This window comes from Aspergillus saccharolyticus, assembly GCF_003184585.1.
Source record: "Aspergillus saccharolyticus JOP 1030-1 unplaced genomic scaffold BP01scaffold_37, whole genome shotgun sequence".
NCBI lineage: Eukaryota > Fungi > Ascomycota > Eurotiomycetes > Eurotiales > Aspergillaceae > Aspergillus > Aspergillus saccharolyticus.
The window spans coordinates 84,481-109,759 of NW_020290647.1; the positions used below are offsets into that span (position 1 = coordinate 84,481).

Here is a 25,279-nt window from a genome sequence, read left to right on the forward strand (position 1 = left end):
AGGGTCGGCCCTAATCTGCAGAATGGACGGCGAGGATTAAAGACTCGGCGAGCTTGTCATATCTAAATACCTATTGCAAGAAAACAATCTATGCATGCAAGGTACACAGTAAAGATTTTCATAAACCTCTAGAACAGCCGTGCTTGTTGCAGCACTTGCTGCGTGCTCGGACATCATAGCCATTATCATGATTTATCTTACCACTAAACTCCCTCAGTATGCATGACGGGCGATAGTCTCGTTCTAGGCAGGCATCACAGGAACATTTTGACAGACACACGATCGCATGAGCCAGCTTTTCCCATTGCCTATATTCAAAAGTACCGGGTTTGCCATCGAGCCCATTGCCATGATCAAGGCCCTGCCTTCATACAACTAAGACTGATCACGAACCTAAGTTGTAGCTGATGTTGTCCCCTGTATCTTGATTACGTGCGACGCACACTTGAGGAAAGGCCATCTACCGCGGGAAGTCGTGAACGTCGCAAATGATTTATACTTGAAGTACCATCTCCTTCCGGCTTATAGCCTCATCTGTCTGGAATCCGAAAACCAGGCGGTAAAGATCCAGTAACCACGGGTGTTGCCCTCCGTGCGCAATGAGTCGAACGGCTTGCGCTACATCAATGGCACTTGCCCGTGCCTGATAACTAGCAGCTTGAAAAATGGGGTCAAGCGCTACCAACCTTTTATAATTCTTCAGAAGTGATATTTGCCACGAAAGAGATCCAAAGGCGTCAGAGGAAAGTGATTTGACGAATGACGAGAAACTTTGCGTCCCAGAACGCTGATACCCACTGTTCATCGCAGCCTTCGTAACCAATATCTTGACAAACACTAGATTCAAGCCTCCCGACAAGGTGGTAGTTATAGTCTTAGCAGACGAGCTTTGCTCTGATGATCGTGATTGTCCCGAAACAGCTGATGAATTTGAGGACCAAGCAGCGTGTGATGCTTGGCCTGGGTCCTGGCCCAAGACGAAGATATTCTGCATAGGTGCTTCATCTGGTGACATAGTTGCAGTGTCATCGAAGACTGTAGTAGGTGTTTCGGGATTTCTCAATTGCCTCGAAATCTCACAGTCAATATATTGAGGCCCATTGACCTTCTCTATGACCTGCTGAAATGTTGCTTGGCTGGGCCGCGGTGTTCCACGATCGGAGCTTCGATGGCTCCGCTGTGTCCAACCTTCCCGGAAAACATCGCAGAGGTCCCAACAAGCCTGAACCGCTGATCCGAGCAAGTCCTCATCCGGCCTCTTGTTTCCCCTCTGACTTTGACGCATAGTAAACAGCATTTCTGCAAATGACCAGCACGCACGCAGTGGAGTTTCTGTCTCAGACACGAAGCTCTTCTGCTTCATTAGACGATGACACAATGTGATGTAGAAGTCGAGAGTTCTTTCCCCAAACGCTTCCGGTAGGTTCCGATCGTGCGTATTGAAAAGATGATTATTAAGCTCAAAACTGACGCGGAGAACCGAATCCGCCATCTCATTTTCTTTCTCGCGAGCTTCAAACAGCGATTGACAGAAGGCGTGACAAATATCAAGGGTAATATTGACCTTTGATGAGTCAGGATCCTTCTGGTTGACATATAGTTCCTGGCATAGGCGCCAGCATAATTTCCAAGCCTCGTCTTGAACATTGATCTGAGATCCTTGCCGTTCTCCATATAGACAACTGAGAGTGGCCAGCGAATTGCATAGAGCCCAGCACTCCGCGAGGGCTGCTTTCAAGGCGTCGATCTCTAGTTCCTCATTAAAATGCTTGAAACCTTTAGTTCTAGGTTACTGGAAGCATCGCATCCTGGATAACCTTCTCGACCAGTGCTTGAAGGGGGTGACTCACCTTCCATACTGGACATCAAGATCCATGGCGTTTCCCCCTGAGAAACAGCATGCTCTCTGCCATCAGCAGTCCTGGAGTTTAACTCTATAGTAGGATTATCAAACTCCTGCCTTGTATGTGCCCGAGGAGTTGGGCGTTCGGACCACTCTCTCGCAGATTCAATCGAGGTACTTAATGGAGGTGGTGATACTGTATTATTCGACCCAACCTAGCACTTGTCATTACGTGAGGCGAAAGATGGTGAAGAAGTAGGGATTTACCACTACCGCTGTTGCAGAATCATGACCCGTGGGGAACTGCGCTGCTATATGCGATGTATGTGACTTGATAGCATTCGATGGTGCAAGCGCGCCGGCAAAGGGCACTTGTCCATTAAGCTTTCCATTCGCCCCCTCCTTCCATTAGCTACTAGTGATTGAACTGTTGCACGGCTTGAAGGAATTGCTAAATTGCATCTTGTTCACTTACAAAGTCACCAAAGCCCGCAGGAGCATGTATCACGGACTGCGGTGGGTCATCTTCATCCGAGCTTGTTTCGATTTTGTCAACCCCTGCATCCGCAGTATGTATCTGCCACTGGCTTCAGTATAGAGTCCAGCCTTGCCATTCAAGAATCATACTTCAAGTTGGGGCTGGGATAGTCCCGCAAAGGGAGTCGTCAGATCAGTCGGCATCGGTTCGCGTGCAGACTGGAGGTCGTGGTTGTCACCCACGTTTTCACTTGAATCAAAGGAGATCGACCCCATGTCATACTCCAGACCAGTGTAGGATTTTTCGTTGTGATACTTGTCAAGCCTATGTCGATTAGCATTCCAAATCGAGTTATCGTGGAACTTCGCATCCTCTGACATGGAAGGACTACCGTATCAGAAGGGGGTAAACTGAGAGACCTAGAAAACAGAAAGAAACGGTTTCATGGAATTGTCGGAAACTCAATATAGTTATAGCATGGAACAACTTTAGTGACCACGAAATATGTAAGGAGAAATGCACCGATACGCAGATAATAATCCTATGGAAAGTAGTTTTTCAGCAGGGCTCCCCGCAAAGGACTTCTAGCAGTCCTAGTAGCCCCAGTACTCCGATGGGGCGTCTCATCACACATCATGTGCTTTGCCGCCGTGAGATGCTTTGTGCCTGGCACTAGTCTGTGACAATGTACTGTACTTTACTAGCAGCATATTTGTCCAAATCGTCTTCAACATAATCAGCAAATTTTCAAGAGATATTGTTTCGTAGCAATAAGCTACTGGAACTCAATTGTGCGCCTTATTTGTGCATAAGGATAGACAGAGGCTGTTAACAAGCCACGATCAATGATATTTGTTGTTTTCCAAGTCTGCGTAGTCATATCCTTATGAGGAGGGAAGCATGTATCAAGGCGGTATCAAACATATATGAAGTGTGACAACTAGTCAGTACACATGTGTACTTAATCAATAACGACTTGTGAGCACTGCAGCCTCGTGCTGTTGTAGAAACAATTCTCTCCACGCTCTACTACTACCCGATCTCAGTACACCGATGGATGCTTGCAGATTGGACTGGGACGAATTGAGACCATCTAGGATACAGTCCATTGCTGCCGGCCTATGGGGTGCCGAATCATTGAGATTGATTGGGGTCTGATAAGAAGTTGCAAACGTCTAACATAAACGCTTGAAAGTGCATGGGCATAAGTGGTAGTGCATTGGTTATTTGTATAGACCTCGATATTTTTGTGGTACTGTGCGTGCACTTTGTAGTTCAAGTTGACCTGCTAGCGGCGATAATGTCTTCAGGAGGGATAAGTAGCCAAGAGGGCACCAACAATACGAAGCCAGGAGCAGGTTAGTATGCGCAGTTGTGATTCTGATTGCGGATGATATAGATGAACTGAATTTGAAAGCTATTGTTGAGCTCCATCAATCAATGACTCGAAAACACATTCATGAAAGGAATATCTAACAAGACCGTGACGTAAGACTGCCGAGATGACCGGAAAAACTTGAGCAAAAGAAGAGAAGGAACGCTGGAAAGAACTAGAAAAGCATTGGAGACCAAAAACGAGAAAGTTCCAGAAAATTTGAAGCCTACCGCGGTAACATAAAGAGGGGTAGATGTGGAAGCCTCATTTATGTCTCTGGGCGCTGAGAGGAGTGAGCAGAAAACCGATATATCCAGAGGGTTTGAAAGAAGTTATTGCGACAAGACTGAGGCAGCTAAAGTTTTGGAAAAGTCGTCGAATCTGATTTGAAATGGTTCATATCTGAGATTTGGCCCGATCTCTCTCGGTGGGATTATATCTGCAGAACAAGGTCAGCTTCCGAGTTTCGCGTAAGCCCGATTTTGTGCTCGAACCTGAGAAGTTTCTCTATTAAATCGACATGAGTCATGATCATCCGACGACAACAATACCTTCTACAGCCAAGTTGATCCATAGCATCACTTGGATATATTTCGTTAAAAATCTGTTCACATCGCACAGGGGAGCATAATGGGAGAGGAAAGTTACCCGTCTGGGGTGCCGTCGTCAAGAAGCTGCAAATAACGTTCCCACAGATCCCCAACGACCTATGATTGCAGGTTGGTTAGAGCCTTGTAGATAAGCAGGATGCATCGCCAAATACCTTGCCACAAGAAAAGCAGCGGACCGGGATGATCATTTGGTCAAAAATGTCTCGAAGACGAGAAAGACTATCGAAGGTAAAGGATTCTGACGGAGAGCGGTCCTTAGTCTTTAGTCTCCAAGAAAGAAGATGATGGTAGTGTGTGTATGAGCGAAAGGACTGTTGTGGTGTGTAGCTACCAGGTGGTAAGAATTCCTCGGTTTCTGTGATCTCCACAGACGGTCTTTTGAAGTGATTCCCGCAGTTGAGGAATAATTGTCTCTCGTTGATGGATGCGCCATCTTTCATTATTCGCCAGCGCTGACAAGCCCTGGCCCCACTAATTCCTTTTTCCAGTAAGGCGCTTAGCCGAAAGCCTTTTAGTGCTTGCTGTGAGATTATAGAACTAGTACATACTAGGCATAGAACCAGGCGAGCCCGCAGTGTAAGGAGCTGTAGGGAGAAAAAAAAGGCAGTACACAGTAAGCAGGTGCGAAGCCTGTCTTTCGATTTTTGCCGGCTACACAACCTCAATTATGCCATTCGGTCTCAACCATCGAGAGGATAATTTACAGCAAATTTAACTTAAGGAAACCGTCTTCGGTCATATTTTCCCTACTGAAGTCCATCAATGCCTGGCTTGGAACATAGACAACCTTCAAAAACATCGCATACAAGCGAGGTGGTCGGAAGGAAGATGGCCTTGACCGACGATAGTGTTCGCGTCAAGCGCCGACGCACATCCATTATCGACAATCAGATCAACGACTCTTTACATTCTAGGACTATTAGGTCACCGAGGACGGAGGCTCTGGCATTAAATCCTGTCACTCTCCCGGAAGATGTTCTTGAGCCTTGGGATGGAGAACAAAGAACTGTTTCAAACTCCTGGTTCCTCTCTGGTATTGCTGCTGGGAAATTTGGCAAGTCCGACCCGCTCTTTACTCCGGATGACAAGTGAGTAAAGTCATTGCCTGCATGTCGAAATTTTCGCTTACCATGATCGTGATAGATACCTTTTTCTTGGTCTCAAAACAGCAGTCCACATCTACTCAGTGGCAAGTTCGCGACTTTTTCGCGTATTGACGCTAAAACCTTGCGAGAGTGTAATCGGTTATAAATTCTCCCCATTGAATGCAGATCACCTCTACGTGTTCAGCTCCACTGGCTCTGTGAGCAAGTGGGAATGGTTCTCCGGCCAACAGATCTCTTATCGGAGTGCCTCCCGGCCAACGATTTGCATCGACCTTTGTTCAAATCCGTCTGGAATAGATGCCCTGTTCTCCGTTCATGAGCGCGGCGACTCAAAGAAGGAGATTGTCCTTCAGCATCCAAGCCATGAAGAGCTCCGCACTACCTCATTGCTGACCACGAACGCCCAAATCACACATCTAAGAGCTGCTTACCAGGGTAGAATGTTGGTTGCCTTTGGAGGCCAAAACCTTCTTCTCGGCTCTCAGAAGCATACTAAAGACTCAGCATCTGTTTGCTATACCTGGAGCGAATTAACGTTGCCCACTAGTATTACATCCGCTGATATTCGGTATCAAACAGCCTCACAACGAACAGAGACCTTGGGTTCCGGGGAGCGGGCGACTACGGGCAAAGTTGACCTAGCGTTGGGTGAGTCTGGGGGCTCTATCATGATATACAATGATATTCTCAATTCTTTACAGAACGAGATCGGCAACGGCAAGGGTCTCACACCTAGGCGGCTGCATTGGCATAGGAGTTCCGTCAATGTGGTGCGCTGGTCGAAGGATGGTAAGCTATGATTAATCGGATAATGATTAGATTCGGAATGATTAACCACGCCTTGATTTCAGGTAACTATGTCATTTCTGGTGGAAATGAGTCTGTTATGGTCATTTGGCAATTGGACACGGGCCGAAAGCAGTTTCTACCTCACCTCTCGTCCCCAATTTACAACATAGCTCTCTCCACCATGGGCGACTATTATGCAGTCATATTAGCTGACAATTCCATAATTGTGCTATCTGCGCGAGAGCTGCAACCATTTGCTACCATTACTGGTTTGCAGTTGTGTCCACTTTCGACCAAACCTCACAACTGGGCCTCGACCAAGAAGCTCTCGTCAGTCGGGTCTATAGCGGCTGCGTTACATCCGAAGCATCCCGACCAACTTCTCCTAGCTGTCCCGGCCTGTCACCAGATCACCGCGGATGGTCATACCGTTGCAAATGCTTGTTCACTTCAGACCTACGACATCCGCTCCAATACCCATATTTCACGACAAGCTCTTGCTCGTACCAACATCACAACCTTGAAGGTCAGCCCAGATGGCTCATACATCACTGCGCCGGATGTGAGTCACTTGTCCCTCTCGAGAGACGGGAAATGGATGGCTACTGTTGATAATTGGACCCCATACGCTCGAGATGTACAGGCCCTCATCCCGCGTGATGCTCATGGCGATCACATTTCTACCGATTATCAGGAGACTTTTTTAAAATTCTGGCGATGGAACAACTTGTCTACGATCTGGGAGTTAGTGACTAGAGTTGATAATCCTCACTTCTTGAGCAAGGGGCCTACACGGGTTTTGGACCTTGCTGCTCGGCCTTGCGCCTACGAATTTGCCACTGTCGGTGCTGATGCAGTGCTTCGATTCTGGTGCCCAATCGTCAGGCAACGCAGCGGCCTAAAGACGGAAGGTGCAGAAAAGCTGTCAGAGAGTTGGAAATGTCGAACTGCCATTGATTTAAAGAGCTATCTTGACATGGATCAATCTGCACGATTAGGTGCGGCCTACATGGACTATTCGCAGGACGGATCGGTGCTTGCTGTTTGTCTGACATCGTCATTATTAGCGGATTCTGGTTTTACGATGCTAGTCGATGCTCAAAACTGTAGCGTTCGCTACAGCAGGGTTGGTTTATACGCGGGGGATCCGTGCGGGTCTGCATTTTTGGGTTCGCAGCTCCTCATCACTTCAACACGATCCCTGTACATTTGGGATACTGTGAATGATTCCGTCAGGATCCTTAGCTCAAGTGATGTTTCGGAAAACATACAGCCTTGTTCGTCACGTCTGTTAGCGGTCAGCATTGAAACAAAGACGTTCGCGATTGTTGCACAAGTCCAGCAAAAGGACCCCGTGTCAAAGAAACGCCGGAGAATCGAACCTCGTATACAGGTTTACGACATTGAAACTCTCTCTTTACTTGCTGAATCCATGCTTGACAGCTTTCCCGTTGCTCTACTCCCTGATAGACATTCCGGCGATTTCATCATCGTTGATGCTGAAGTCAAGGTGCAGAGGTACAGCTGTCTGAGTTTAGTACCTCACCCTACACATATGGCTTTACCAGATAATCAGATTGAGAACTTCAGCCTGGCTAGTGTGTTCGGACAGCAAACGGAGGGAGACCTAGATAGTGGGCAGCAATTAGCTACAGCGAGTGATGGTTTGAATTCGCAGCCGCAGCTCGCTAGTGTTTTTGGTGACATACCACCATATGTTCTGCCCCCAGCCAACCTCCTCTTTCGTGATGTTGTACAAGCTCTTGCAGGCTAACAATATATTTATTCACATTCATCCCGCTGGTGGTATCAAATTGAGTTCATTTACTCCTTCTGCCACTGGCTTCCTATATCCATGTTCGAGGGGCTTTCATGTTATTGGTCAATTTTGCACGCTCTCAAATCTTTCATGCCAAACCACAAGGGAGATTCTTAGATCATATATGATCACAATCAGAATGTTTTAGGATAAATTGCATCACCGTGTATTGGTTCGGAGTAGAATCACTGCACATCAAGCCCATGAACACAGTATTGGTCGCGAGCATTGGCCGTTTTCTGAAGCTAATCACAAACCAGTTCTAGCGCTAGCGTTTCAGAGAATGGCACATGAATCATCCAAGCATGTAGGAAGCGAAAGCGAACACCAGGGCAATGATAGAGGAATTTCTAGGTACTTTTGTCTCGTATCAGGCTATCCTTCGGATCCTCCTCTGCAGCTTGAAAACCCTAGTACGAAACCACGTCAGGAAAAGCACCCAGGTGTTCTTCGACTGCGATTTCCAGCCCTTCGAATGTGAACCCGGCAACTCCGAAGGCTGCATTGTCTCAGACGCGGGCTTCTCATAACTTATGGCTTCCATATTCTGCGGGTCGATTGCAGTTCGCCAGTGTCGTTCCTTTTGCCGAATCTGCCTTTTCTCAGCTTTGATTTGTTGAGCCTCTATTCTGCATGTCTTAGCTGCCTCTTTTTCTTCAAAAGCTTGGCGTGCTGCTTGTACTGTAGCTGCTCGAGCGATAGGATCCATACTACTCCGAGTCTTAGACCTGAAAACGAAATCTAATGATGACCTCGATACCGGTGATGTTGTCTCCAACGTGCTGCCATTCTCTCGTGAGTACCCGAACGATGTGCGGCCAGCGATGTTAGTCTGAGATAATGCGGGTGACTTTGTTACTGAACCATCTTGGACATGTAGTGACAACTGCAGTGCTTGCTTGGACGAGGCATGCATTGACAAAGGAGAGAATTCAGGCCCAGGCTGTGACAGAGATTCACTGTCTGTTGGTCCTTCGTTCAGGGAGTCAACGCTGCCAGATATAGATGACTCGAAAGATTGAATCTGTGGCGGCGCGTAAGGGACATGACTACCGACGCGCACAAGATTAGAAGGTATTGACATGGGTACACTTGCACGTGTAACCCCAGCAGTTGATGTCTGAGAGGGGACGTGCGTGGGGTACTTGCGGCAGGCGTATAAGTTTTCTCTGGAATCTCCGCAAGTGGACATCCCAAAGTTCGCAACCATCACATTCGTGCGGGGCGGATCAGATGCTGTCAAAGAGCTGACTCGAGAAGCCTTCGTTAGAAGGGGCATCTTAGAGACGTCTGCTTTGATCGCTTGACCCAGTAGAGACTCCAGTCTGTTCACAAGCCACACTCAAATCAGGAACAGGTCGTGAAGACAAATCCTGCGCCTCACAAAAGTTATGTAGCTCTTTGAACAGTTGTACGCGTCCGTTCTCAATAGACAGGATAAACACAATCAATGGTGGCAGGGAATGCTAGGAAGTGTTGAGAATGCCTGGTTATCATTGCGGTGCTGTATCCAACTCACAGCATCCAAGCCGACTGAACGATATCCGCGCCCCCTAATCTCTTGCGTATAATCAGGAGCGTATGAAGTTGTATCGATTCACAATGCGAGGGTTCCAGGTGGACGAGACGTTAAGCACCCGCATAAGTCAACAGGCCTTGGATGTCGCCTGGAATCTCTCCGAGCCACTGGCACGACTGCGGAAGGGGTTTAGTTGGTCTTGAACAAGGGCATTGTCGTGGGGAAAATAGGCTTAGGAACGAGAATAAGGAAGCCGGGCCTCGGAAACACGGCGTGCTTCTCACGATGGATATCCAAGGACAGATATGGTTCGGTGTGGTGAAGCTGCATCTAGAGAAGACGGAGGACAAAGAAGCGTGATATAACCCCCATGAGTGAGGAGAACGCCACTCCAGAAATTCCAGTGGAGTACGTCAATAAGGGTGCCAAAGGAAGCTGATAAGTACAGATAAATAATTAGAGTGTCCACGATGCAGCTTGGCAGTGGTATGGATAGTTGACTATGATGATAAGCAAACCGAAGATGGAACCCAGAATTAGAAAACCTTCCAAGCAGGAACTAAGCGCCAGAAAGAATTGGTTGAGGGTGATAGAGGTATGACATGTGGTAGGAAGAAGCAGAAAGTGAGGAGAAGGGATGGTAGGTAGATAGGGGGAGAGAGTAGGAAGAATGAGAAGGGGGGTTGGGAGAGAGGGAGAGGGGGTGGGGGCAGAGTATGGAAGAACTGGGGAAGCCCGGAAGACGGCGGTGAGAGGGCGGGCGGAGCGACGGATGTAGAGGGTTATTTAAGTTACGTACGGTAATCCGTACGCCGAACTTATTTGGTTAGTTAGTTGAGTATCTCCATTAGTCAGTCAATGCAGAACTGTGCGTTAAGAACTAGTTAGGAGAGCTGGCCAACAAACAAACAAACTATTTACTAATTCCCTCCTTCCAGGTGAAATTTGTGGCACCTTTTGAGTGGGCATTCTAGTACCCACTCAATGATGTCTATGATCATTCTTTCGACATCGACGGCATCAGGCCCTGACCAGATTATCTATATCAAGAGTGCACAAACACTAACCCAATCGTTCTGCTAGTACGGAAGGTGTACCTTGTATAGAGTATATCATCAAAACAGTCTCCACTCTCAACCTAGAACGTACCGATCGGTTTGACAGTACATCAAATGCTTACAGAATAGCTAGTGGCAGGCCTGACCATCCGCTACGGAGACAGTTCTTCTACGTTATTAGTGACCATATGGAGGTAAGACAACATCGACTTTTAGCTAAAACGAACCCACGGCATCTGTCAACTGGATAAATAGGCAGCTGTATCAGATGGCCGAGCACCAGCTCGAAAACAAAGCCTTGCAGACACTAGTCACATCCAGCTAAGGTCGAATCAATTGTGAGAAAACAAGGTCTGTAGATGCAGGAGTGGCGCATGCCCTATGAGCATGCTCGCGATTTCGGTGCTGCAAAGAGGCAGGGGCAGTGTATTTTTGGTCAGAAGAAGACGGCAAAGGTCATTTCAGGCGTGAAGGAGATCAGAGATTGTGAGTGTAAGCTGCATGCGAAATCGCGCTGGTACTGCACATGAGAGGTTGAGATTGAGCATATCGCATAGATTCGAGGCAACACCATGGTCTTCACTTGTCGAGACTTTGGCATAGTTCCCCTGGCTCTATAGGCAGCCTTCTTCTTCTTACCATTTCTTCATCTCACCAGCCGTTGGCGGCTCCACTCGAACGACTTTATCGGGGTTGAGGAGGCAAAGGGGATCGAAAGCAAGTTTAAGCTAGGGGTTATCAGTCAATGGAACGTCGGCAGTTGCTCGACAAGGGCTACATACCCGACGCATTGCGTCCACGGTTTTTTCACCTAATTCATGCTCTAGATAATCTCGCTTGACAAGCCCCACGCCATGTTCTCCTGTCACTGTGCCTTCCAACTGAACAGCTCTTTTCACCATACGGTGGACTACAGCCTCTGCAGCTCTTTTCTCGGCCTCGTTGAAGAGGATGATCGCTGAAAAGGGTCAGAAAAAGAGCTTTCAAGAACACTAGCAGAAACCACTTACCGTGAAAATTCCCATCTCCAACGTGGCCACAGATACCTGCCACAAGGCCGCTCTCGGTCATATCTTGCTTAGTGGCATCAATAATTTCAGGCAGTTGGCTCATAGGCACCGCCACATCTGTTGTCCACACATGGTCTTCTGGCCCTCTCCGCATAGCCATCACACTCCACAAAGCCTGTTTGCGGGCACTCCAGAGCTCCTGCATTTCTGCATCACCGCGGGCAAACTCAAAGGATTTCCCTGCCGATGATGAAACAATCTTTTGCACGAGACCTATCTGTTCCTTGACTCCCACTGGCGTCCCTGCAAATTTGAAGAAGAGTGTAGGCGATTCCTTCCATCGTCGGCTGGTCGTCTGACTGGCATTAATGCATTTCATCTGGACATCGTCCAAGATCTCTAGTCCGGCGACGGGAACGCCTTCCTCCACCACACGGGTGACACACGCCGCTGCATCCTGTATTGTTTGAAAGCTTGCCACGGCAACATTCTGGCTTTTTGGCTTTACAGTCAATCTTAATGTTGCTTCCGTAACGAGCCCAAGGGTGCCTTCGCTGCCAATAAATAGCCTAGTGAGATCGTACCCAGCGCTTGACTTCCGCGGACGTTGCCTGGTTCTGATGGTTGTGCCATCGGCAAGGACAACCGTTAAAGAAAGCACCCACTCTCGCATGGTTCCATACCTATAAGCATTCGTTCCGGAGCAGCCTGTTCCAACCATGCCGCCAATCATAGCGCCAGGACCAGGATCTGGTGGGAAAAATAGGCCTTCGTCGGAGAGCTTCTCATTCAGTTCCTCCCAGCCGATGGCAGGTTGAACCACAACATCCAGGTCCCCCTTGTGAAGCTCCAAGATACGGTCCATGCGACGAAAGTCGATGCACACACCGCCCCTTGTGGGTGCAAAGTGTCCTTCCAAGCTTGTCCCGCCCGAGTATGGCGTGACGGGGATCAAACGCCGATGACAAATCTTCATAATCTGAGAAACTTCTTCCGTTGTTGATGGATAGAGAACAAGGAACGGCTTTTCGTCATTTTTCCGCACATATGAGGACCAGTCAGATCCCGAGTGCATCTCCAAGTCATTGTGTTCTGTAGAGACGTTCTCTTTTCCTAGAACATCCACGAAGTCTGCCCACGCAGCCTGTAAGTTCGACGTGGAGACGTTATGCCTTGGTGGCTCTGTCTCGTACAATGGACTTGTTGATGATGTCGGCAGGCTCGCAGGTTTTGAGGAGCCTAAGAAGTACGCCCCAGTGGAGAAGAAGGTCAATGCTAGACAGGTAGCATCAGATAGGCTGGCTTTACAAAAGAATTTGACGAAGACGTCTCATAGAAGTAGATAATCTGCATACCGAACATCATTGCTGCATAGCGACCACCTTGGGACTGAGTCTGATACGCTGAGTAACGCTCCTGCTCAGCACGCTCTCTCTTGAGGCGCTGCTGTGTACTCTCATATAATTGATGTTTGAAAGGCTGAGATTTCTCTTCGGAGGCACATCGGGTAGATCTGCAAAACGCTCTCCGCTGAAGCTCTACCGGTGCAAGCCTGGTGCAGCCGAAGCGCACACTTGAGTGCACGAGGCGCCTCGTCCCCCAGGCGGCACGGAAGGGGTAAGACCTAATCATCTTGAATGCCAGATTGGGGATCGAAAGGGTGCAAGCAAACGTAAGCTTCAGAATTTCGACATTGTATTGCTTAAAGACTTGTGGAAATCCTTGGTATCCTTGAGCATGCAAGAGCATGTTGCATTTGCCGTGGCCAAAGGACTAACTACCTAGTCAGAGCTGCAAAATCCATGACTAAGCCAAGCTGTAGCCCACTTACTTGACTCGCCAATCAGCCAACACTTTGAGGACCATTGGAACACCACGAGGAAGAATATAATGTCCTCGGCTACTAGATAGATATTTTCTTCTCTTTTAGATCTAGATCTGACTCAAAAGTGAGATGTGATTTACATGCCAATTCCTGGCAGTATTCGGAGGACTTTACGGTGAGAAGTATGTGACGCATTTAAGTCGCAAAGACGGAGGTAAGTACTATAGGTCAAAGATATCACTACCCCTACCGACAGTGAACTGCAGATGGAAGAATTAATGATTTATAATGTTCAATAGCTAATTTCTTAGGTATTGTAGAACAGAAAGATGAATACCGTGCAAAAGGAATTACATAACGCCATAGAAAGATGAGCGGGGATTGAAGAAGGTAGATACTACTAAGTAATTAGGTTAGGTACTAGGCTACATCGCCTCCCTCAACATGAAGGCGGTTTCCTGCCCAGGGCTCTTACAGCTACAGTACTCTACTCCGTAATTACTTAGCTGAGTAAGTACTCCGTGGTCGACTTTACTCCGTAGGTGACTGGCCGGCTAAATACCTGCTCCATATCCTGCATGGATCATTCCAATAGGCACCCACCGGTTAATTGCCTCAAGTCCACCAATAGGTAATCTGCCGGATTGTAGAAGTCACTGCTGTCCACGGTCCACAGATCACGGTCATGGATTTCTCCCCATTCGGTCTATAGTCGACTGGACATAACTACTGTACTCCGTACGGAATAAGTGGTAGTCACGAGTTATAGTATCCATGATCCATAGTGGTACCGCGCCCTCTCACCCCGCTGCCGTTGCTCACCATGAGCTTCCGCAAGATCGTATGTGCTCCGTACTAGTATTCTTCTAGCTCGAATCATGACTTTGGAAAGAGACCTTCTCTGCAATTCTTGGCTCAGATCCGGGTTGGACAAGTCTTAGGGTCAATTAAGAGAATTAGATTATCACCTGTTTACTGCACCCGTCCCCCCACCATTAACTACCTAATAATACGTAAGAAGACACTGGCAGTATCTCAATTATCCTTCCTCGGTTGAAAGCTAGAGTATTTAAGTCCCTTCTGCTCTTCTTCTCTTTTTACATCACTCTCAACCTAGCCCTACACTTTCTTCTTCTCTTTTGTTCTACTTGTTTGTTGACCTCTTTAAAGTACTTCGAATTGTGTTCGACGGCACCGAATCTCTCACAGCTCCGTTGATTGTATCAATACCAACCACCGCTAATCATCGGCTCATTACATTCGTGTCACTATCTGCCCACAATGTCTGCCCAGCTTTCCAGTGCTCAGGTAAGTATAAAACATATACGTGAAAAGCACACCTTTGTGGCGAGCGGAGGGTAGCAATTACTGACGCAAGCTAATCATCATGTAGAACCTCTCATTCGTCTTAGAAGGTATTCATCGAGTCAAATTCGAAGACCGTCCAATCCCAGACTTGAACGGACCACACGATGTCCTTGTAAATGTCAAATTCACGGGTATATGCGGAAGCGATGTACGGTTTGTCGATAGCATTTGGAACGGTCAGTCCGGGAACTTTTTCTAACCCGAGAGGCATATCTAGGTTCACTACTGGGAGCATGGCTCCATTGGTAAATTCGTTGTCAAGGAACCCATGGTCCTGGGACATGAGTCGTCAGGAATTGTTAGCAAGGTCGGTTCTGCGGTCACCGAATTGAAAGTGGGAGATCGCATTGCACTCGAACCCGGCGTCCCTTGCCGTCGCTGCGAGCCGTGCAAATCAGGCAAGTACAATCTATGCGAGGAAATGGCATTCGCCGCTACTCCCCCTTATGATGGAACTCTCGCCAAATACTACATCCTGCCCGAGGATTTCTGCTACAAGGTTCCGGATACTATCACTTTGCAAGAGGCGGCACTCATGGAGCCCCTGAGTGTCGCCGTACATATCGTCAAGCAGGCCGATGTCAAGCCTGGACAATCAGTGGTTGTATTTGGCGCTGGACCAGTGGGACTTCTATGCTGCGCTGTAGCAAAGGCGTACGGTGCGTCCAAGGTTATCGCCGTGGATATTCAGAAGCCCAGACTCAACTTCGCGGGTAGCTACGCAGCAACTGCGACGTACGAGCCTTTCAAAGCCAGTCCATTGGAAAACGCAGATCGTATCATCAAGGAAAATGATCTGGGTTCGGGTGCAGATGTAGCAATCGATGCATCCGGAGCAGAACCGTCTGTGCATACTGGAATACATGTCGTCCGTGCTGGCGGAACGTATGTACAAGGCGGCATGGGTAGGAACGAAATCACTTTTCCCATCATGGCTGCATGTACCAAGGAATTGAACGTGAAAGGCAGTTTTCGTTATGGCAGTGGCGATTATAAGCTTGCAGTGTCTCTCGTTGCTTCAGGAAAAGTGAACGTCAAGGACTTAATCACGGGCACAGTCAAGTTCGAAGATGCAGAGCGGGCATTTGAAGAGGTCAGGGCTGGAAAGGGCATCAAGACACTTATTGCTGGCATAGACGCATAGACCCTAGCTATCCAAATCAATTGAAACCGCTCAAAAACATCGGAACTTGTCGCTCCAGGTGGATTGTTCAGACGACTTTCTGCGCAGATAGCATAAGGCCTGAAACTTCCCTCCTGCTCCTTACTACCTTCGTGCTCATATTAGAGAAATAGGTGTATTGAAAGGTATACATTCATGATCAACTTAGGGTCTGAAGTGACTGGTATAAGCCACAGCGCTGCCATTTGCACAGCAGTGAATAATTTTACTAGCCCAGAAAAAACCTCCGAGAGATCGAGCTAGGCTGGAACCTGAAGAAAGCCAGAAAAACAGTATGAGCACACAACCTTAGATCATTAGGTCAACTACATCGTAGAAGACAATCAGGGATTTCCATGGGGGTATCTTTGCTGAGGAAATAGAAAGAGAGGCGTTGTGAGCGAAGTTAGGATAAATCCTGCCCGAAGAACTGGGACACAAGCGATTAAGTTAATTATCTCAAATACCCAAGAGGATGTACGAAGAACGAGATGTATGATTCAGCAGCAGTGCCGGCATTGGGACATTCAGTTCGAGGTATTTCGGGTGTTCGGCCCCCGAGCAAAGCAGTAGCGGGCAGCATTAAGCATAAATCCGGGTCAGCAACATCGACTACTTTTCTTTCGATGAGAGTCGCTCAACCTGAAGATATCTTCCCATTCACTGAAGCCACCTCTTCGGCTGTTCTCGGCCCCAGCTCTATTGTACCGGCGACGCAATTGAACAGAACCATCATCGAGTGTCGCTCGACTCCGGATACTAGATCCGTCACTGGCGCTGGGACCATACAAACCACCATCCCCATATTGAATCCCACTCTGTGGATCATCCGGATCAATCTCCCCTAACTCTATCTTCGTAAGGATTATCCGGGCCAGCCGGTTGAACAATTCTTCCACGCCCTCCCCGGTATATGCTGAGATTTCGACGGCTACTGGGATACCGGATTTGGCGGCCCAGCGTGACATGCTTTCCGTGCTGACCTCGCGACCGTGAACAGCACGTGTCGCTGTCAGACGTGTTTCTAAATCATAGTTCGTGATTGAGCGAACGGACCCGCCGGTGGAGTCAAGAGGAAAGGAAGAATGCTTGCTGGAGGTGCTAGACGGGGTAGGAGGCGGCCGGGAGCTATCATCAAAGCCGTCGTTATGTTGCGTGGCATCAGAGGTGAGATCTGCCTTATTTCCCGCGAGAAGGATGGTGAGATTGGGGGAGGCAAGAGCACGGGCATCCATCAGGAAAGTCGGAAGAGATGTAAATGAGGCTTGAGAGGAAACATCGTAAATCAGGATAGCCCCTGCGGCCCCTCGATAATAGGACCTGGAGACAGATCGAAACCTCTCCGTTCCAGCCGTATCCCAGAGCTGAAATTTGATTCTTGTTCGTCGTGAGCCAGTGCCCAATTTGACTACCCGGGAGGAGAATTCCACCCCAATTGTTTGCGAGGACAGCACTCTCCCTACACGCACACAAAGCGTTAGCAAGCCAGTTACCAGCTCGGGATGAATTTATACATATGCTAAGTCAGGAGCTGAAAGCCTACATTCATTTTTCACGAAGCGATGTAGCACACAAGACCTGTTACGAAGGCGCATGTGTAAGCGAGTGACGGACTTGATAGGCGTTCAGGAGTTCCATCAGGTCTTACTTTCCAGCCCCGCTTGGCCCAAGCAGGATTACCTTAGCCAAATAATCATACATGCTCTCCAGCTCCTGAAGAGAGAAAACAGGAAAAAGGCGACCGGTCAGTCCTGATGAAAAATGAGCAGCTTCTGGTGCGACAACTGCATCGTTCCCAATTGAGGTGGGAGAGGACCGTGTGCGACGTAAGGGGCATAACCAGAAAATTGCATACCTGATTTCTCTCAGCCTGGCAAGATGCAGCTGAGGAAGCATTCGAGAAGGTCCTTTGACGCACCATGGCGCCAAACAAGGGCCATCCAAAGGGAATGGCTTGAATGTTGTGAAGGTGAGGGAAGCAAGAGGTAACGAGGCAAGGCAGAGAGTTACGAGTAGTCACTTGCCCGGCCATTTCGCTACTAGCTGTAAGTTACTGTACCCCTCATACGGCCTATGGGCTCTGTACCAAAGCAGCCTAGTGACCAGTATCTCACAACGCCATGTCAGTTCACAACGGTGCGATCATTTTTCTACGTGCAAAGTATAACACATGTCCTTTCTCAATATCTTGAATAGAAGAGAGAGTGGGGCTGGGGAGATGGTACTAAGCAAAACATTACTCCATCCGTGCTTCAAGATATGAACAAGCTTCTGAGGGTAAACGTGGATCAAAAATGATTCAGGTGCGAGAGACATTCCATGAGAGTACGCTGCGTAGAAGGATCATTGAACGCAAGTACTGTATCCAAGCACTGTCTGAGGTGTGTTCTGCAAACCACAGGGGCCAAACAATTGATTTCGCTCGAGCTTTAATGGTATCTCTCCTGCATATGGACAACAGTATCCCATACTTGACAGCATGTCTGGTTCATCCTGTGTCCGCACCAGCAGTCATGGAGCGGGGTAGCTAAAATAGATAATGCATTGAATGTACTACGAGAATTTTGTCGGCTGGTAGTCTGTTTCGAATGCCCACTTCTGGGCATAGCAAGATCAACCTTTCTCTCGATGACAATTTCTTTGCTTTTCCTTTTTGAACAATCGCGGTTCGTTAAAGTGGAATGATCACCGCCATATAGACAGTCTGAGCACTTGTGCGAAGGCATGTCATGCCAGTGCCCACACTCACAACAAATGAAGAACACCTTACGAATATTCTGATCACAAAAGAGTAATGACTGGTCATCAGAGCTATTGCTCTGCGACAGCAGAGAGTCAGATATCGTGGCCGGTGCTTGCATGGTTGCTGGTGAAAAGTCAGCACTGAAGCCATACGTCGAACTCACAACCCCAAGAACTTCCGATTGCAAGGTCAAAGTATCATTCACATCTCTTGATAATGAATCGACAGATAGACCCTCGTCTGCCGTGTTGTATTCATCTGTCAGTAGCTCGCGAGATGGATTGTCCAACGAGGACAAGGAGCCACCAAATCGTTTTCGCTGATCAGTGGAGGGTTTGGAGAAAGCTTGTGGATTTTGCGGTCCGGAGGGTGGCTTAGACCTTGTGAGGGATGTCCCATGTTTGCCATAGGAGCTTAGATTATGCATGGTCCATGTTTGGCTCAGCCTGGCGCCAGAACTGTGATCGAGGGAGGCCTGAGAGTGAAGAATCTCTCTTGTTTCACGGGACTCAATCGTATGTGGCGCCAACAAATCAATTTCTTCACCTTGATCAATATGCATGTCATCATTGGAGATAGGGCGGGGACGTTTGTGGGGGCAAGTAGAGCGTCCGCCGTTGCAATCACGAGATGAAGGTCTGTGAAAATCTGCTCTTTCTTTGGGCGCACTAAGGCCATGATGACTGCTGGGTAGCAATAGTACTGAGCTTGAGCTGCCAGGGGCAGGACCCCTCAAAGCTTTGGGGGGGCATTGGTTCGGCTTCTCGAGGGCGAATTGAGTTGGGAGCTTAGATGAGATTGCCTTGGTTGGAACTGGTTCACTAGTCAACCCACTCACCGAAGGCGCTGCCAGGGGCGAAGGCAGATACGATCTATATCGCCTCTGTACAGGTCTGCCACATGAAGACCTCGCTGGAATAGTTTTGCAAGACTCATGTAATGAAGTCGCCTGAAGACGGGTATGAGGTCTTCCAGCCAGATACTCTGTTTTTGACGAATGATGCTCTCGCTGCTTGGGGATTGAATTCGAGTGGGTGTCTTTGGTGTCTGTGATTGCGGGTTTGGGCAAGGGCATCCGGCCAGGGCATCTTCCCTGTATATTCAAAGCTGCTGAGAATGAGGTCCGGTCCAGGTCACTTGTCCTTAATGAGTCCTGGGCCGCTAGCTCTGACGTTTCTGGTGCAAGAGCACTCGTTCTTCTATATATCATTGGCACCTGGTTTGTCTCACGAGACTGCCATGTTCCGCTGGCCTTGTTCGTATTAGAGCCTGCAGTCAATTGTGTGGATTTCTGCATAGACTTCCCCTCATGATATGAGAGTAATGCATTTGTCGCATTGAGCTCTTTCGAGACTTCCGTGCTAAAACGCTCTGGTACTTTCATTCCCACGTGGGACGCTGGATCCCAGTCAACGTTCGACCTTGAATTTACGGTGCTAGCTGATGGTTGACTTAATCGCCGGTCAGCCTCGACCGCCGAGCTCGGCCGGGACTGCGATGAGCGTCTCGAGATCGAGATCATGGAAGAAAGCCTAGTTGAAGACTGATGTTCATCCGCACTTACACTTGACGCCCTGATCGATAGGTCCAGAGGCTGTTTTTTCGATAAACGACGGGTTCCTCTTTTTAGAAGTCGGGAGCTTCTGATTGCCTCGTTCTGTTCGAGCCTGAGAAGCCGTTTCTCAAGCTCTGTCCTGTCTGCCTCCAGGCGCTTGGTAGCCCGTCTCTCTTCGTCCCTGAGTAACTCATTAGGTCTCTCGGTTGAGTCATTCTTTCCAAATATTGCTGGAGCGTTGTCGGCGGAAGAGACGCGTGTTTCTTTTGATAGTCTCTTGACCCTTGCATCACCAGCTATCGATATCGAAATGTGACGTCTGTCGTTTCCTTTGCTCAATTGAGCATGCTCACTCCTGCTTGAATCGCTCGACTCTGAACGCTGGAGGATTTTTTTTTCTACCTCGGTTCTTGTTGTTGGAGCAGTAGCTTCTAGAATCTGACTGCGTCTGTCCTGGGATTTTTTTGGAGGGCATCAGGCAAATCATCTTCGGCATGTTCGAAAGGGCTTTGTTGATGTGACAAACGTGAGCTTGATGCAAAAATGCCATGGTACTCACATGTTTAAGCTTGTCGAGACGAAGTGCTCGCTGGATCTGATGAGTGATGGACAGCCTGCGTGGCCTCCAACTCGATTGGCTGTTCTGATCCTGCTCCATCATTGGGACGTGGATTCGGATAGAGCGTTGCCAGCCGGAAGTGATTACAGAACACAAGAGAAGCAGTCTGGGTTGAATCATTCATGGGCACTGCCGACCACCAGACAGAATTCCGCGCCCTGGTGATGGACGTGTTAGGGACTTTGGACGAATGATGAAAGCAATAAGCACGAGATAATGAGGTTGGGGGCTGAACGAATGGGGACTGCAGCAGCGGTTTCAGCCGCCTTACCAGCTGCAGGCCAGCAGGACGCGAATTTCCGATCCTACAAGAACAGGTGACTGCAAAGGTTCGATCCTACGCCGGTCGAGGTCTAAATCGAGGTTTTGTCATTTCTGCTATCCGTTCTTGGCCTGAGCTCCTCATGAGTAATACAGCAGCATCTGAAAGACGAGGAAATGCTGAAAGACTCACTGTTGTGGTAGGTATTGAAGCTGCTGGGCTAAACTGAGCATTGACGTATGCACTCTAGATAGCAGTACTATGTCTAGATCCACGTACCTAAGGAACCGGAGAGTACAACCTAGTGATGAAATTTGAGCACATGAGTGGTTGGTAGTTCTATCTTCCCTGACGCTCGCAACCGACAAATGCGACAGCAACCAATAAAGTGAGTCGAGATTAACAATTATGCTAGGAGTTGCTGGTATCGCATTCTGAGCCCAGGCTCAGGACCAGTTGTGCAGTACGCACTGTGGTTTAGGGGTATATTCCCTATTTTGAATGCCATTCGCTCGTGTCGACTCCTCACCTGACATCTGCGGTGGGGCTCAAAGATAAAAACACCCTCCGAGAAACACAAAGCTACCAGCCACCTACGGAGATAGACCTCACGTTTTCCGAAGGACAACTGATGAACGACTTCAACAATAATTTACAGAGGATGTGAATGCTTGGACAATCGCCTAACCTGTCACCATCTTTCAACTAACTCCTGGAAGAGCAAGCTGCAAGTAGCGGGAAGCGACCATACGCTACGCCTTTCAATGAGAGGCATTACAATTTGACGCCGATTTTGGCAAAATAGCCTCTAGAGCAAACACTCGAAAAGATGTCTCAAGAATCACCGCCCACCTACGCATGTGCTGTCGCTTCTTCGCTGGCAGACAGGGGCCCAGAGCCTTCTCGTCCACCATACCATTCCTGGCAAGAGTTTTTTGTCGAGGCAGATGGCTTACCTCCTCCGCCAGCAGCAGGCTTTCTCAACTCGTCTACAGGCAATGCCTCCTCTCATGATGCGTTGCGTGCGCACGAGTTCTGTAATGCATATCCATTGCAGCCCCCTGTGGAGCCCTCTCCTGCTACTTACGAAGCTGTGGAGCAGTTCGATTTGATTCCAGTTCAACCCTCAAAATTTCATGGCATTGTGCGTGTTGCTCCGCGAGGCCATTGGGCTGGCTCCACGGATCCAAGGAATCGTGACTCGATATTAACAACCAATCTACCTCTTTACTTCGCCTTGGTCGATTCTCCTCTGCGGACAAACAAGACCAAGCTGATATACTTCGAAGTCAAATTCTTAGGCCATGGCGGTAGGTCCAATAGTAGGTTTGTCGAATCCAGCGGTTTCTCTATAGGATATGTGGCTAAGCCATATCCCTCCTGGAGGTCTCCCGGATGGGAGCGAGGGAGTCTCGGCATTTTTTCCGATGACGGATGTCGCTTTGTGAATGATTCCTGGGGTGGCAAAACTTTCACAAGCGAGTTTCGTCAAGGACAAACCGTCGGCCTAGGAATGGTGTTTCCTCGATCATGTGAGAGAAACAGTCTCGACGTTTCTGTCTTCTTTACTCGTGATGGAGATGAGGTCGGGGCTTGGGATCTCGCGGAGGAAAGAGATGAGGACTCTGGAGGTGTTCAAAAGCTAGAAGGAAACTTCGACCTGTACGGGGCTGTAGGGCTCTTTGGGGTGGTAGATATCGCTGTGGAATTCAATCCCACAGCTTGGTTATGGACTCCACAGCATACTTGACGAAACCGCATTGTCCTCGCATATTGCAGCTTGTCTCCATGTCCTGTTGCAATCGATCCAAGTCCAGGCAAAGCATTGAGATGCACTTCAATCATGAAGCCTTATGCTCGCATGAAGGGAAGCACATAACTCTAGCTTTGGCCATGAAGAAACTCGTTCTTCTGCAACACTGCGTGTTTTGGACATTTGAACAAGTAGCTTAACAGGCAAAATATGTAAGGTACCTAACTACTCGTACCTTCTTGACGAGTCAACGACATAGGTCCCAAGCCCCGAAAAAGCCAAGTCAGCAGAATAGCCTGAATAGGGCGGGGGTAAGCAGGATAGGCAATTGGTAATGGTAATGGTAATGATTGAACACCACTATAATGCTGATGGTTGGTACTTCTAGAAGTATACCCTACAGGATTGGCTGGAAGTTCCCCTGCTGGTTACACGTACATCAGTTCACGGGGGGAAGTTCAACTACAGTTCCGCTGATGCTGTCAACGGACGGTGTAATTCAAGGCAGGGGCGGAGAGCGGGCAATGAGGGGGCAAGGAGGGGTTCCAGCTGGAAACAGGTACTGATATTTCTGAAGCCCATGTGCGAGGATTGACGTCAGATCTACAGCTTCTACTCCGTAGACCTAATGCCGTGAAGAAGTTGGATGCTATGCATCATATCTTACATGGCGTGCGATCAGTTGGATAGGCTCGAAATCAAATTGAAGTTAAGACGACTCTTGCGGTACTTCTTTGTATAGCAGCGGCGTTGAGTGGTTTAGTTCGGAACATAAATATTACTCATGGAATATATGGGTTACGATGGCAGTAGGGTTGTAGGTCAGATTTCAGGCCAACAAATCTACAGTACATATTGTATAGTATAATGCCACAAGGTTGAATCATTCATCCTAGTTAGCTAGCTAACTAGTGCTAGTAACAGAATGTTGTTACACACATACAAATTGATGCACATATGCTAGGATGTACATCTTCTTCTGACTATGTCTACCTACTCAAGTCTCTGGCCACTACTATAGTTCTACTGGATCAAGCGGTTGTTAGCTTTGACTAGTTAAAAATCCTTATCCTCTAGAACTGCTAGTTACAGCAAATAGGTGAATTATATTACAACTGTGTATGTACGTACTGTGTGTATTACGTACATGCATAGAGCCTGTATTCCCGGACACCGTCCGGTATTTCTGCTCGGGGCCTTTAGTCAAGCCAAACAGCTTTGACCAAGTGGAGATTGAAAATGGTTGCAGGTAAAGGTACGGAGTACAGTCAGTCACCCATTTTGTAGTGGAGTTCGTTTTCGATAACTGCAAAATCGCGATCTCAATGGGATAGCCTAGTGACACTCCGGTGGGGACCCTAATTCCGCTACGTACGGAGTACTATACTACTAGTTTCCTTCTAAGGAGGTTGGACTTACTCGCACTCCGGAATAGAACGCCTCTTCATGTGGGAAACTGGGAAAGTAAGAATGGCCTGGCCAAGCTTCAGGGTGACCCACAGCCCAACACCACCCTCCATCCCCATGTACCGTGTAGGTGAACTGCAAAAGGAAGGGGGGTGCGCTGGGCAGCAAACAGAAACATTTCACCTGACGTCTTGCCTGATACCAGCCTATAGTGTCCAGTAGATGTGCTACGAATTACTCACATTTGATCTTACCCTATGCTTACATTTCATGAGCGGAGCCTACGGAGTATAGGCTTGGCACTAAGGGTCTCTAAGTGGAATGTTGATTCTCAGGGGTATATAAAACCAGAGCACCTGCCGCATAATCCGTATTGAATGTGTGTCTTGTCAGCATTTGAAGTTTAATTTTCCGGGGAGGGATTATCTTGTACCAAGGATATAAGACCAGGAGTGCTTCCAAGATAGACAGAGCAGTTAGCCTTCCTGAGAATCGGCGCAAGGCACACGGGTCTATCAATGCTGCTAGTCTATACCACAGTACACAGTGCACAGCAGCTGTGGAGTGGCCTTTCTCCTCAGGCTCTTTCTCGCCCATCGCTGCCAAATTCGGATCCCGCGGGCGGTAGCTGATGCTTTGCATTGGTTTACCCACCACCACCAGACGATTACTCCGTATTTTGGTACTCCGTATATGAAAGAGGTTCCCACCAGTAAGTACTAGGCTGCGCTAAAATGTGCACAGTCCGCCTCCACTAGGGAATTTAGTTCACCTATACGGAGTCAGCCTGAATACATTGGGTGTACCAGAAGCATTGTTTATTTAGTACTAATACAGTGCTGTCTTTACCACAGTACTCCTCCTATGCTTGAAGCTTGAGCTGGGAATATTCTAGTCCGGCGATTCGGTCACATCATGGCGAAATAGAGCCGAGAAAATTGTAGGCCACAAGAGAGAAAAGTAATAGCGGCGCAAGG

The 25,279-nt window shown here is 48.3% G+C and overlaps 9 protein-coding genes across 9 annotated transcripts; 3 read left to right on the forward strand and 6 right to left on the reverse strand.

Annotated features, from left to right (window-relative positions):
- Window positions 1-45: 45 nt before the first annotated feature.
- BP01DRAFT_418126 (uncharacterized protein) lies at window positions 46-2,895 on the reverse strand. The gene is made up of 5 exons (XM_025579304.1): window positions 2,471-2,895; window positions 2,319-2,420; window positions 2,111-2,242; window positions 1,851-2,058; window positions 46-1,776 (listed from the first exon to the last, which is right to left on the reverse strand). Exons 1-5 carry the CDS (start codon window positions 2,699-2,701, stop codon window positions 494-496), a joined length of 1,956 nt encoding a protein of 651 aa, XP_025428147.1. The 5' UTR covers window positions 2,702-2,895; the 3' UTR covers window positions 46-493.
- A 1,197-nt stretch (window positions 2,896-4,092) lies between these two features.
- BP01DRAFT_303778 (DNA-directed RNA polymerase core subunit RPB10) lies at window positions 4,093-4,495 on the reverse strand (the record flags this gene model as incomplete). The annotated part of the gene is made up of 4 exons (XM_025572135.1): window positions 4,093-4,135; window positions 4,191-4,277; window positions 4,345-4,403; window positions 4,460-4,495. 4 exons carry the CDS (start codon window positions 4,493-4,495, stop codon window positions 4,093-4,095), a joined length of 225 nt encoding a protein of 74 aa, XP_025428148.1.
- Window positions 4,496-5,135: 640 nt separating this feature from the next.
- Window positions 5,136-7,976, forward strand: BP01DRAFT_385671 (WD repeat protein; the record flags this gene model as incomplete). The annotated part of the gene is made up of 3 exons (XM_025577622.1): window positions 5,136-5,395; window positions 5,451-6,202; window positions 6,265-7,976. 3 exons carry the CDS (start codon window positions 5,136-5,138, stop codon window positions 7,974-7,976), a joined length of 2,724 nt encoding a protein of 907 aa, XP_025428149.1.
- Window positions 7,977-8,103: 127 nt separating this feature from the next.
- BP01DRAFT_137754 (uncharacterized protein) lies at window positions 8,104-9,586 on the reverse strand. The gene is made up of 3 exons (XM_025570536.1): window positions 9,541-9,586; window positions 9,158-9,487; window positions 8,104-9,070 (listed from the first exon to the last, which is right to left on the reverse strand). The coding sequence occupies exons 2-3, from the start codon at window positions 9,298-9,300 to the stop codon at window positions 8,392-8,394; spliced, it is 822 nt and encodes a 273-aa protein (XP_025428150.1). The 5' UTR covers window positions 9,301-9,487; window positions 9,541-9,586; the 3' UTR covers window positions 8,104-8,391.
- Window positions 9,587-10,791: 1,205 nt separating this feature from the next.
- Window positions 10,792-13,344, reverse strand: BP01DRAFT_347250 (FAD-binding oxidoreductase). Its single transcript, XM_025573681.1, has 4 exons — window positions 12,964-13,344; window positions 11,609-12,883; window positions 11,381-11,556; window positions 10,792-11,326 (listed from the first exon to the last, which is right to left on the reverse strand). The coding sequence occupies exons 1-4, from the start codon at window positions 13,238-13,240 to the stop codon at window positions 11,234-11,236; spliced, it is 1,821 nt and encodes a 606-aa protein (XP_025428151.1). The 5' UTR covers window positions 13,241-13,344; the 3' UTR covers window positions 10,792-11,233.
- A 1,095-nt stretch (window positions 13,345-14,439) lies between these two features.
- Window positions 14,440-15,957, forward strand: BP01DRAFT_359607 (NAD(P)-dependent alcohol dehydrogenase). The gene is made up of 3 exons (XM_025575723.1): window positions 14,440-14,741; window positions 14,827-14,949; window positions 15,019-15,957. Exons 1-3 carry the CDS (start codon window positions 14,715-14,717, stop codon window positions 15,943-15,945), a joined length of 1,077 nt encoding a protein of 358 aa, XP_025428152.1. The 5' UTR covers window positions 14,440-14,714; the 3' UTR covers window positions 15,946-15,957.
- A 198-nt stretch (window positions 15,958-16,155) lies between these two features.
- Window positions 16,156-17,949, reverse strand: BP01DRAFT_359609 (putative Ras family GTPase (Rab4b)). Its single transcript, XM_025575724.1, has 3 exons — window positions 17,612-17,949; window positions 17,507-17,541; window positions 16,156-17,422 (listed from the first exon to the last, which is right to left on the reverse strand). The coding sequence occupies exons 1-3, from the start codon at window positions 17,857-17,859 to the stop codon at window positions 16,563-16,565; spliced, it is 1,143 nt and encodes a 380-aa protein (XP_025428153.1). The 5' UTR covers window positions 17,860-17,949; the 3' UTR covers window positions 16,156-16,562.
- A 502-nt stretch (window positions 17,950-18,451) lies between these two features.
- BP01DRAFT_368369 (uncharacterized protein) lies at window positions 18,452-20,922 on the reverse strand (the record flags this gene model as incomplete). The annotated part of the gene is made up of 3 exons (XM_025576504.1): window positions 18,452-18,490; window positions 18,870-20,642; window positions 20,821-20,922. The coding sequence occupies 3 exons, from the start codon at window positions 20,920-20,922 to the stop codon at window positions 18,452-18,454; spliced, it is 1,914 nt and encodes a 637-aa protein (XP_025428154.1).
- A 634-nt stretch (window positions 20,923-21,556) lies between these two features.
- On the forward strand, window positions 21,557-23,118 carry BP01DRAFT_325844 (SSH4 family protein). The gene has a single exon (XM_025572868.1). The coding sequence runs from the start codon at window positions 21,972-21,974 to the stop codon at window positions 22,890-22,892; it is 921 nt and encodes a 306-aa protein (XP_025428155.1). The 5' UTR covers window positions 21,557-21,971; the 3' UTR covers window positions 22,893-23,118.
- Window positions 23,119-25,279: the final 2,161 nt, after the last annotated feature.